The 12500-nt window shown below is 49.8% G+C and overlaps 1 protein-coding gene across 3 annotated transcripts in view; it reads left to right on the top strand.

Annotated features, from left to right (window-relative positions):
- LOC132862049 (nuclear receptor coactivator 3-like) overlaps positions 1-12500 on the top strand; it is a 53478-nt gene that overhangs the window by 29166 nt on the left and 11812 nt on the right. For all 3 annotated transcript variants that reach the window (XR_009649991.1, XM_060893878.1, XM_060893879.1), the window contains exons 2-13: positions 50-101; positions 756-860; positions 955-1115; positions 4972-5072; positions 5193-5367; positions 7950-8126; positions 8333-8419; positions 9819-9959; positions 10338-10485; positions 10581-11098; positions 11200-12263; positions 12350-12461. Coding sequence is in view for 2 of the 3 variants with exons in the window: in XM_060893878.1 (XP_060749861.1) it covers positions 775-860; positions 955-1115; positions 4972-5072; positions 5193-5367; positions 7950-8126; positions 8333-8419; positions 9819-9959; positions 10338-10485; positions 10581-11098; positions 11200-12263; positions 12350-12461 (2770 nt within the window). In the remaining variant the exon portion in view is untranslated. The remainder of the gene's footprint in view (positions 1-49; positions 102-755; positions 861-954; positions 1116-4971; positions 5073-5192; positions 5368-7949; positions 8127-8332; positions 8420-9818; positions 9960-10337; positions 10486-10580; positions 11099-11199; positions 12264-12349; positions 12462-12500) is intronic.

Genomic DNA, 12500 nt, shown 5'->3' with positions numbered 1-12500 from the left:
ACAAAGTTCTTGTGTCTCAAGCTCTGCTTTGTGTTCGTTGATGTTGCAGGATGTGAAGCTGGAGGAAGCCGAAGCACACCATTAAAACACTGCTGAAGGAGGTGAGTGTGTGTGTGTGTGTGTGTGTGTGTGTGTGTGTGTGTGTGTGTGTGTGTGTGTGCGCGTGAGACTCTCTCTGTCTCTCTCTCTCTCTCTCTCTCTCTCTCTCTCTCTCTCTCTCTCTCTCTCTCTCTCTGTCTCACTCTCTCTCTCTCTCTCTCTCTCTCTCTCTCTCTCTCTCTCTCTCTGTCTCACTCTCTCTCTCTGTCTCTCTCTCTCTCTCTCTTTCTTTCTCTCTCTCTCTCTCTTTCTTTCTCTCTTTCTTTCTCTCTCTCTCTCTCTCTCTCTGTCTCTCTCTCTCTCTCTCTCTCTCTCTGTCTCTCTCTCTCTCTCTCTCTCTCTCTCTCTGTCTCTCTCTCTCTCTCTCTCTCTCTCTCTCTCTCTCTCTCTCTCTCTCTCTCTCTCTCTCTCTCTCTCTCTCTCTCTCTCTCTCTCTCTCTCTCTCTCTCTCTCTCTCTCTCTCTCTCTGTCTCACTCTCTCTGTCTCTCTCTCTCTCTCTCTTTCTTTCTCTCTCTCTCTCTTTCTTTCTCTCTTTCTTTCTCTCTCTCTCTCTCTCTCTCTCTCTCTGTCTCTCTCTCTCTCTCTCTCTCTCTCTCTCTCTCTCTCTCTGTCTCACTCTCTCCCCATGTCTCACACTCTCTCTCTCCCCCTCTAGGTGCTGATATGTGTAGAAGATGAGTGGTGTGGGGGAAAACTCCATGGAGCCTTTGTGCCCTGATCGTAAGCGCAGTCTGTCCACCTGCGACACGCCCGGCCTCGGGTACGACCGCGCCTTTAAATGAAGCGTTAATGCTGTGATCTGGTGCCATGTTGGTGTGTTGAAGGTCAATGGTTTACTCTTGCGCCCCCTGCAGGTGTGAGAAGCGGCGGCGAGAGCAGGAGAGTAAATACATCGAGGAGCTGGCGGAGCTGATCTCAGCTAACCTGAGCGACATCGACAGCTTCAACGTTAAACCAGACAAATGCGCCATCCTGAAGGAGACGGTGCGACAGATCCGCCAGATCAAAGAGCAAGGTGGGGCTACGTGATAACGTCGTTAGCATGTCTGCTAAAGCCAGAAGAGACTTGGAATCACACGGACTTCTTTAAAACCAGCGCAGTTCACAAAGTGACACGAACATCACGTGGCTGCATACGGAAAACCAGTACAAGTCTTTATCCAGTGTCCTTTAATGGTTTGTAGTTAGGAATCATTTTATAGCTTCATCATAAAAAACAACTAAAAGCTAAAATATATCAGTCGCGTTAAAAAATCAACACTAAAATATTTTTTAAAAAAGGGGAATAAGAAAATAAGCAAAAATGACAATTTTCCAGAGATGCCAATCAACCTACCATGCATGTCTTTGGACCGGGGGAGGAAACCAGAGTACCCGGAGGAAACCCCCGAGGCACGGGGAGAACATGCAAACTCCACACACACAAGGTGGAGGTGGGAATCGAACCCACAACCCTGGAGGTGTGAGGTGAACGTGATAACCACTAAGCCACCATGCCCCCTGCTAAAAGAACAAGAAATAAATATCAATTTTATTTAAGAATTAGGATGATTTGAATTATTACACATGAGATTGGATTGTGGAGATTTTTTGTAAATGCCCCTTTTTTGCACATTATTATTACAAAATATAATAATAATAATAATAATAATAAGTTGTCAGACTTTTCCTACAGATTGTGTATTCATCATGAGATGACTTTAATTACAGCAAATTTATTCAATTACTTCTTTCACCTGTATTCACCAGGGGTGCCAATAGTTCTGTCATGGAGTGTGTGATGTGTGTACATTGTGAGTGTGTGGGCAGAGTCGTCTCTCATCAGCACTGAGCTCAGAGCCAGAACACACAGCTGGGGAAGTGAGTGGGCAGGTGCAGGACTGGACTGTTCATTACACCACTGATGGGCTGATAATGGCTTGGCATTGTGTGTGTGTCTGTGTGTGTGTCTGTGTGTGTCTGTCTGTGTGTGTCTGTCTGTGTGTGTCTGTCTGTGTGTGTGTCTGTGTGTGTGTCTGTGTGTGTGTCTGTCTGTGTGTGTCTGTTTGTGTGTGTGTGTGTGTGTCTGTGTGTGTGTCTGTCTGTGTGTGTTTCTGTGTGTGTGTGTCTGTGTGTGTGTGTCTGTCTGTGTGTGTCTGTTTGTGTGTCTGTGTCTGTGTGTGTGTCTGTCTGTGTGTGTCTGTTTGTGTGTCTGTGTGTGTGTGTCTGTGTGTGTGTCTGTCTGTGTGTGTCTGTTTGTGTGTGTCTGTCTGTGTGTGTTTCTGTGTTTGTGTGTCTGTGTCTGTCTGTGTGTGTCTGTGTGTGTTTCTGTGTTTGTGTCTCTGTGTCTGTCTGTGTGTGTCTGTGTGTTTCTGTGTTTGTGTCTCTGTGTCTGTGTGTGTCTGTTTGTGTGTCTCTGGCTTTGTGTGTCTCTGTGTGTGTGTCTGTGTCTGTGAGTGTCTCTGTGTGTGTGTGTGTTTCTGTCTCTGTGTGTCTGTGTGTGTGTCTGTCTGTGTGTCTGTGTGTGTGTGTCTGTGCGTGTGTGTCTGTGTGTGTGTCTGTGTGTGTGGGTCTGTGTCTCTGTGTGTGTCTCTCTGTGTGTGTCTGTGTGTGTGTCTCTGTGTGTGTGTCTCTGTGTGTGTGTCTCTGTGTGTGTGTGTCTCTGTGTGTGTGTGGGTCTGTGTCTGTGTGTGTGTGTGTCTGTGTGTGTGTGTGTCTCTGTGTGTGTGTCTCTGTGTGTGTCTGTGTGTGTGTGTGTCTCTGTGTGTGTCTCTGTGTGTGTCTCTGTGTGTGTCTCTGTGTGTGTGTCTCTGTGTGTGTGGGTCTGTGTGTGTGGGTCTGTGTCTCTGTGTGTGTCTCTGTGTGTGTGTGTGTGTGTCTGTGTGTCTCTGTGTGTGTCTCTGTGTGTGTCTCTGTGTGTGTCTCTGTGTGTGTCTCTGTGTCTCTGTGTGTGTGTCTGTGTCTCTGTGTGTGTCTCTGTGTGTGTGTGTGTGTGTCTGTGTGTGTGTCTCTGTGTGTGTCTCTGTGTGTGTCTGTGTGTCTGTCTGTGTGTGTGTCTGTGTCTCTGTGTGTGTCTCTGTGTGTGTGTCTCTGTGTGTGTCTGTGTGTGTCTCTGTGTGTGTCTGTGTGTGTCTCTGTGTGTGTCTCTGTGTGTGTCTGTGTGTGTCTCTGTGTGTGTCTGTGTGTGTCTCTGTGTGTGTCTCTGTGTGTGTCTCTGTGTGTGTCTGTGTGTGTCTCTGTGTGTGTCTGTGTGTGTCTCTGTGTGTGTCTGTGTGTGTGTGTGTGTGTGTGTGTGTCTCTGTGTTTGGATGATGTTCTGACATCCTCTTTATGGTTTATTATGATCTTTATTCATACCTTCGTTTCTCTGGCTGCTAAATCAGCAGGTTGTTTTTCTACGGTCAGAATTTTAAGGTCATTGAAAACCAAATTCCAGCAGAAAATCAGCTGGTTTATTATTCAGCTAATGAAGTTTTGTCCTATGTGACGAGTATTTAAATAAAAAATCTTTTCTGTAAAGTCAGAAAGAGGCTGTTTGAGAGGAGGTGGTGATGATGATGATGATGATGATGATGATGGAGAGAGAGAGAGAGCGATGGTCAGGAGGTGGAGGAGTGATGGAGAAGCTAAACCATGTGGAGAGGCTTGACAAGAGCTGTACAGCTGCCTCAGACTTTATGGAGGCGGTTGCCATGGTGACGGGAAGTGAATAATGAAGAGTCTCTCTCTCTCGCTCTCGCTCTCGCTCTCTCTCTCTCTCTCTCTCTCCTCTAGGTTAGCACTCTTTTCAGAAACAGATCCATGATCTCACACCATTACAGTTGTTTCTGCTGAATTTATGCCACGAGCAGGGACATGTGGGTGGAGCTAAAAAATAGTGCTGCTCACTGATTGGTCAGATTAAATGCACTCAGACTCCCTGATGATGATTATGATCATATCTCTGAGTGTAAAGCCTTCTCTATCACAGAACTACAGCCACACTACTTAACGTTCTCTTTATTTTTATTTTTGCAAAATTTTTAATTAAATGGAAAAAAAAAGTATTGGCACCCTCTGTGTGTTTGCCTCCAATAAGTGAAAATGAGCCTGTCCCTAAGCCCCGCCCCCACATTCTTCTGATAAACCCCGCCTGCTGTCCCAGGTATACATTGCATCTAGATATATTTTTTCAGCTTTCTTTGTCCATTTCTCTGGTCTCATCCGCTCATCATCTTCCTCTCCACCCTCAAGCGCTGCGTTCAGATCTCAAGGGATCTCATCAGGTGAAATCATTCCACTCTCTGCCTTCAAACCAGTCTCACCTCCTAAATACAGACTCGCCAGTTAACGTGTCTACCTGCACTGCTGTCTCACCTCCTCTCCTCTTGCATCTTCCTATTCCACAGTCTCCACACACACACACACACACCAGTGTGGACTGCACTGCCCTCTATTGGACACACACACACACATGCGCACACACACCTTTATTTCTCATATCCTGCTGGTAAGACTATACAGATGAATACCAGATTATACAGTTGCCCTGAAAATCCCATAAATGATCACCTTCACTAATAATAAATGATATTTTTTATATTATTATGGTCTGGTTGTTAAGGAACTAATAAATAATTAGGGAGAAGACCAGCAGCATCGATCACAGATCAACACTGCTGTGCTGTGAGCATCTTAATCGCTCTGCATTTATTAAAGTGTTTATAGTGTTTTATGTTACAAATATTCCCAGCGTTTACATTTAGCCATGCTCACAAAAGGTAAAAATCAAAGTACAGATGTTTGGATGTTAATAAACATATTTGCTGTTATTTCCTGATATCTGACTCCAGTTTACTATAACCGTCTGTGTGTTTGTCTGTGTGTGTGTGTGTGTGTGTTAATCGGAACAGGGAAAGCCTCATCAAGTGACGATGATGTCCAGAAAGCCGACGTTTCCTCCACAGGTCAGGGCGTCATCGATAAGGACCATCTCGGACCTCTGTTACTGCAGGTGAGATGTGTGTGTGTACCTCAGAACACACACACACACACACACACACACACACATCCTCTTTTAACTCACAAGTGTACTCTGAGTAATGCCTGAGCTCCCTTTCCCATGATCCCTTAGGCACTGGATGGCTTCCTGTTTGTGGTAAACCGAGAGGGGAGCATCGTTTTTGTGTCTGATAACGTCACTCAATACCTGCAGTACACACAGGAGGAGCTGATCAACACCAGCGTCTACAACATCCTGCATGATGACGACCGAGACGACTTCCACAAGAATTTGCCCCGGAATACCGGTTAGACACGTGCACACACACACACACATACACAGACAGACAGGCAGACACACATAGACAGGCAGACACACATAGACAGGCAGACACACATAGACAGGCAGACATACACAGACAGACAGGCAGACACACATAGACAGGCAGATAGACAGGCAGGCAGACGCAGACAGGCAGACGCAGACAGGCAGACACAGGCAGACACACACAGACAGACAGGCAGACGCAGACAGGCAGACGCAGACAGGCAGACACAGACAGACGGGCAGACACAGACAGACGGGCAGACACACACAGACAGACGGGCAGACGCAGACAGGCAGACGCAGACAGGCAGACACAGACAGACAGGCAGACACAGACAGACAGGCAGACGCACACAGGCAGACGCACACAGACAGACACACACAGACAGACGGGCAGACGCAGACAGGCAGACGCAGACAGGCAGACGCAGACAGGCAGACACAGACAGGCAGACACAGGCAGGCAGACACAGACAGGCAGACACAGGCAGGCAGACACGCAGACAGACAGACAGACAAGCAGACAGACAGGCAGACACAGACAGACAGACACGCAGACAGACAGGCAGACACAGACAGACAGACAGGCAGACACAGACAGACAGACAGACAGGCAGACACAGGCAGACAGACATGCAGACAGACAGGCGGACACAGGCAGACAGACAGGCAGACACAGACAGACAGACACGCAGACACAGACAGACAGACATGCAGACACAGACAGACAGGCAGACACAGACAGACAGACACGCAGACAGACAGGCAGACACAGACAGACAGACATGCAGACAGACAGGCAGACACACAAAGACACGCAGACAGACAGGCAGACACACAAAGGCAGACAGGCAGACACACACAGACAGACAGACACACAGACAGACAGACAGGCAGACACACACACAGGCAGACGGACACACAGACACACACAGACAGACAGACACACACAGACAGACAGACAGACAGGCAGACACAGACAGACAGACAGGCAGACACAGACAGACAGACAGGCAGACACAGACAGACAGACAGGCAGACACAGACAGACAGACAGGCAGACACAGACAGGCAGACGCAGACACAGACAGACAGACAGGCAGACGCAGACACAGACAGACAGACAGGCAGACGCACACAGACAGACACACACAGACAGACGGGCAGACGCAGACAGGCAGACGCAGACAGGCAGACGCAGACAGGCAGACACAGACAGGCAGACACAGGCAGGCAGACACAGACAGGCAGACACAGGCAGGCAGACACGCAGACAGACAGACAGACAGACAAGCAGACAGACAGGCAGACACAGACACACAGACAGACAGGCAGACACAGACAGACAGACAGGCAGACACAGACAGACAGACAGACAGGCAGACACAGGCAGACAGACATGCAGACAGACAGGCGGACACAGGCAGACAGACAGGCAGACACAGACAGACAGACACGCAGACACAGACAGACAGACATGCAGACACAGACAGACAGGCAGACACAGACAGACAGACACGCAGACAGACAGGCAGACACAGACAGACAGACATGCAGACAGACAGGCAGACACACAAAGACACGCAGACAGACAGGCAGACACACAAAGGCAGACAGGCAGACACACACAGACAGACAGACACACAGACAGACAGACAGGCAGACACACACACAGGCAGACGGACACACAGACACACACAGACAGACAGACACACACAGACAGACAGACAGACAGGCAGACACAGACAGACAGACAGGCAGACACAGACAGACAGACAGGCAGACACAGACAGACAGACAGGCAGACACAGACAGACAGACAGGCAGACACAGACAGGCAGACGCAGACACAGACAGACAGACAGGCAGACGCAGACACAGACAGACAGACAGGCAGACGCAGACACAGACAGACAGGCAGACACAGACAGACAGACACGCAGACAGACACGCAGACAGACAGGCAGACACACAAAGGCAGACAGACAGACACACACAGACTGACAGGTAGTCCCACACAGACACACACACACACACACAGACAGACAGACAGACAGGCAGACACACACACAGACAGACAGGCAGACACACACACAGACAGACAGGCAGACACACACACAGACAGACAGGCAGACACACACACAGACAGACAGGCAGACACACAGACACACACACACAGACAGACAGACACACAGACACACACAGACAGACAGACACACAGAGACAGACAGAGACACACACATTCAGTCCTCCCTTCTGTTTATCCATCTTTTGGGTCGTCCTTCTGTCTGTCCCACTCTTTTCCACATAGCTAGGCCTCTGTCCTTTCATCTGTGAGACCTTTTATTCATCTTTTATCTAGATGAACTTTAAGCTGTGAGGTTTTGTGGGTTGTTAGCAAAGTCAGCACCTCTGGATTATATCTAGAGAACAGGAAGCTGTTAAACACACTGTTTGTCTGAGTGACTAAAACATCTCTCCTGTCTCTCCTCCATCTCTCATGTCTCTCCTCCATCTCTCCTGTCTCTCCTCCATCTCTCCTCTGTCTCTCTGTCTCCTCAGTGAACAGCATGGCGTGGGGAGGAGAAGCTCCTCGACAGAAGAGCCACACCTTTAACTGCCGCATGCTGGTAAAGTTCAGCTCCGGTCTGGCCGAGGAGAACCCTGGGACGCACCGCTACGAGACCATGCAGTGTTTCGCCCTCACGCAGCCGAAAGCCATGATGGAGGAGGGAGAAGGTACGGACTGTTAATAGCTGCTAGAACACGAGGAAGGACAGGTACTAACACGATGTTCTGAGCACAATGAAAAATCACAGTGGTGTCAGAGGAATAAAACACGAGGATGTGGTGTTATAGGAAAAAATATAACAGCACATCTATCTATCTTTGGGTTTAGTGTTTATATTGTTGTAATATGTGTGTGTGTGTGTGTGTGTGTTCAGACTTGCAGTCATGTATGATCTGTGTGGCACGACGTGTGACCACGTTGGAGAGAACCGAGAGCTTCAACACTAGACACGATCCCTCAGGTCAGAAACCTCCAGAATAATCACATTTACAAATAAACCAGATGAATCAGTCGAACTCAGTTAGACAGATGATCGATTTCTGTATAAACAATAATGAATAAATATTTAAATGACAGTTTCAGACCTAACAGCCGTTACACATCCTGCACAGGAGTTACAGTTGTTAACAACAGAAAGCAAAACAGAAACATTCCTAATAAAAATCATCAGATGAATTGTGATGAATTTAAAACTTGAAGTATTTAATTTCTTCAATTTATTTAATTTCTTCTGAAGTATTTAAGTGTGTGTCTGTGCGCGTGTGTGTGCGTGTGTCTGTGCGCGTGTCTGTGCGCGTGTGTCTGTGCGTGTCTGTGTGCGTGTGTCTGTGCGTGTCTGTGCGCGTGTGTGTCTGTGCGCGTGTGTCTGTGCGCGTGTGTCTGTGCGCGTGTGTGTCTGTGCGCGTGTGTGTCTGTGCGCGTGTGTGCCTGTGCGCGTGTGTGTCTGTGTGCGTGTGTCTGTGCGTGTCTGTGTGCGTGTGTCTGTGCGTGTCTGTGCGCGTGTGTGTCTGTGCGCGTGTGTCTGTGCGCGCGTGTGTCTGTGCGCGCGCGTGTCTGTGCACGTGTGTGTCTGTGCGCGTGTGTCTGTGCGTGTCTGTGCGCGTGTGTGTCTGTGCGCGTGTGTCTGTGCGCGTGTGTCTGTGCGCGTGTGTGCCTGTGCGCGTGTGTGTCTGTGTGCGTGTGTCTGTGCGTGTCTGTGTGCGTGTGTCTGTGCGTGTCTGTGCGCGTGTGTGTCTGTGCGCGTGTGTCTGTGCGCGCGTGTGTCTGTGCGCGCGCGTGTCTGTGCACGTGTGTGTCTGTGCGCGTGTGTGTCTGTGCGCGTGTGTCTGTGCGCGCGTGTGTCTGTGCGCGCGTGTGTCTGTGCGCGCGTGTGTCTGTGCGCGTGTGTGTCTGTGCGCGTGTGTGTCTGTGCGCGTGTGTGTCTGTGCGCGTGTGTGTCTGTGCGCGTGTGTGTCTGTGCGCGTGTGTGTCTGTGCGCGTGTGTGCCTGTGCGCGTGTGTGCCTGTGCGCGTGTGTGCCTGTGCGCGTGTGTGCCTGTGCGCGTGTGTGTCTGTGCGCGTGTGTGTCTGTGCGCGTGTGTGTCTGTGCGCGTGTGTGTCTGTGCGCGTGTGTGTCTGTGCGCGTGTGTGTCTGTGCGCGTGTGTGTCTGTGCGCGTGTGTGTCTGTGCGCGTGTGTGTCTGTGCGCGTGTGTGTCTGTGCGCGTGTGTGCCTGTGCGCGGGTGTGCCTGTGCGCGTGTGTGCCTGTGCGCGTGTGTGCCTGTGCGCGTGTGTGCCTGTGCGCGTGTGTGTCTGTGCGCGTGTGTGTCTGTGCGCGTGTGTGTCTGTGCGCGTGTGTGTCTGTGCGCGTGTGTTTAAACAGGCAAACTGATTCAGATAGACCAGAATTCCCTGCGTGCCTCGATGCGTCCAGGTTGGGAGGACCTGCTGAGACGCTGTATACAGATGTTTCTACAGCACAGTGATGGACAGCCCTGGTCAAATAAACGGCACTACCATGAAGGTCAGTACACTACCACGAAGGTCAGTACACTACCATGAAGGTCAGTACACTACCATGAAGGTCAGTACACTACCACAAACTAGTCAGTATAAAGTAGTTTATATATTACGTTTGGGGGTGGGGGGGGGGTTGTCTTTATGTGTTAGGCTTCAGTTACAGAGTAAACACTTCTGTATGTTTAAGATAACTGAACTGCAGAATCGGTTAGAAGTCGACAAAGTTTAAAATTCTCAAAATGGTCAGAGGGAAACGTAAAGAAATGCATAGTGACTTAAATTCTGCCTGAAATGAATTTTTTTTAAGTGCTAAGATGTTCTTCTCACATCGATGTGAAAACAAGGAACGTTCTTAAACCTTCTGTTTCCTCTCTTTTCCCAGCTTTTCTCCATGGCCATGCAGAGACCCCTGTGTACAGGTTCTCCTTATCAGATGGCACCCCAGTCACAGCTCAGACCAAAAGCAAGCTCTACCGCAACCCGATGACCAACGAGCCTCAGGGCTTCATATCCACACACCTCTTACAGAGGTAAGTAAGACGTACAGGCTTCACATAGACGTGACACGTAAACGCACGTGTATAAAGGTTGTTTATATATTAGCTGCATTATTTTATCTTCTCAGGGAGCCCAACGGCTGTCGTACCAACCAAAGTGGCATGATGCAAGGCGCCATGAGGCAGCAGGGCATGGGGGGCACTAACCCCAACAGCCAAATGAACATGGGTCCTATGGGGGGCATGGGTGGTATGGGAGGGATGAGTATGAATCGTGGTTATGGCATAAAGGACACGGGGCACATGGGACACATGGGTGGTGGGGGGTCAATGTACGGGGGCGGCATGGGGAGTCGAATGATGCAGATGAATCAAATGAATCAGATGAGTCAGATGGGTCAAATGAATCCAATGGGCCAAATGAATCAAATGAATCCCATGGCTCAGATGAATCCTATGAATCACCCTGGTCCTGGGATGCAGCATCAGCAGAGTCTCTTCCAGGCACCGGGAGGCTACGGACTCGGAGGCATGAGCAGCCCGTCTCAAGGTAGCCCGGGTCTAAACGGACCTCAGCAGGGTCTTCTCATGTCTCCACGCAACAGAGGAAGTCCAAAAATGATGTCCAGCCAGTTCTCTCCAGGAGGTAACTGAAAAGGGTGTGAAAGCAGAACTTAAGATTGCTCATATGCCAACGTTTATATTGAAGCTACATGTCCTTGTTAACAGGCATGCACTCTCCCGTAGGTACAGGTAGTGTTGGAGCTACAGGAGGTGGAGGTGGAACCACTTATTCCAGCAGCTCCCTTAATGCTCTTCAGGCCATCAGTGAAGGAGTAGGTGCCTCTCTGCCATCCACCCTGACGTCCCCTTCTACAGCACACAAACCAGACAGCTCTCCAAGTATCCATTCCTCCTCCTCCTCCTCCCAAACCTGCAAATCAGGACCTGGGGACTCCAAAAGCCCAGCAGGAGCCTACAGTCAAGGAACTGGAGATCAGCATCACCCCTTGCATCACCACCATCACCACAGCCACACCCACCAATCAGAGAGCAGCAGTGCTGACCGACCCGATAGCCAGGCTGGTGGAGGCAGCAAAGAGACTGGGGATACAGTCAACGAAGCTGGAAATGCTTCATCCGAACCTCCTCGGAAGATTCCAGATGGAAAAGGACACAAAAAATTGCTCCAACTCCTCACCTCACCTACTGAGGAGCTAGGACTCGGGGTTGGAAGTGGACCTCCTGGACCCCCATCAGGAACTACCTTGGAGGGCAAGGACCCGGGATGCGTCACGAGTCCGTCTTCCACTGGCGTCTCTTCATCTACCAATCAGAGCCAGGTTCTTGGAGCAGCCGGTGGAGGACCCTCTGAAGCTTTGGGGTCTTCTCACTACACCGCATCATTACAGAAAAAGCACAAGATCCTCCACAAACTGCTCCAGAATGGAAACACACCCGACGAAGTTGCAAAAATCACTGCAGAGGCAACGGGTAAGGCGATGCTCGGCCAGGACACGGGCGCCGCTGGAGGAGAAATGGGAGGTGCCAACACAGGACCAGGGGGAGTCTCTGGAACATCAGAACCCAAGCAAGAGCAACATAGCCCCAAGGAGAAGAAAACCAACGCCCTGCTTCACTACCTCCTCAACAACAAAGACGACTCCACCTCCAAAGAGTCCAGCGACATCAAACCAAAGCCTGAGAATCTGGAAGGGAAAGGTGTCACTGGGGGTAATGGTGGCACTCCGCTCAACAGAGGAGTGCAGGAGAACATGGAGGGCAAGATCAAGTCAGAACCTCCTGATGAGGTGAACTTCTGCCACTTCTAAACCTCTAATCTATTCTGATCACTTATAAAGCTTATTGACCGGCTCTGTATTTTTACTTTGTATAGCTGGACACCATCCTTGGAGGCCTCAGAGGTTCTGGAACAGATTTTTCAGAGCAGGGGGATGCAGGAGGTGCACCGGATGGAGGGAACAAGAATCACTCGTTTACTGATGATGGTAAATAATCCTGTGACCTCTGTATTCCCATGATGTCTA

Source organism: Tachysurus vachellii, chromosome 19 (genome assembly GCF_030014155.1).
Source record: "Tachysurus vachellii isolate PV-2020 chromosome 19, HZAU_Pvac_v1, whole genome shotgun sequence".
Taxonomy (NCBI): Eukaryota; Metazoa; Chordata; class Actinopteri; order Siluriformes; family Bagridae; genus Tachysurus; species Tachysurus vachellii.
This window is presented reverse-complemented; position numbering and strand designations above follow the sequence as displayed.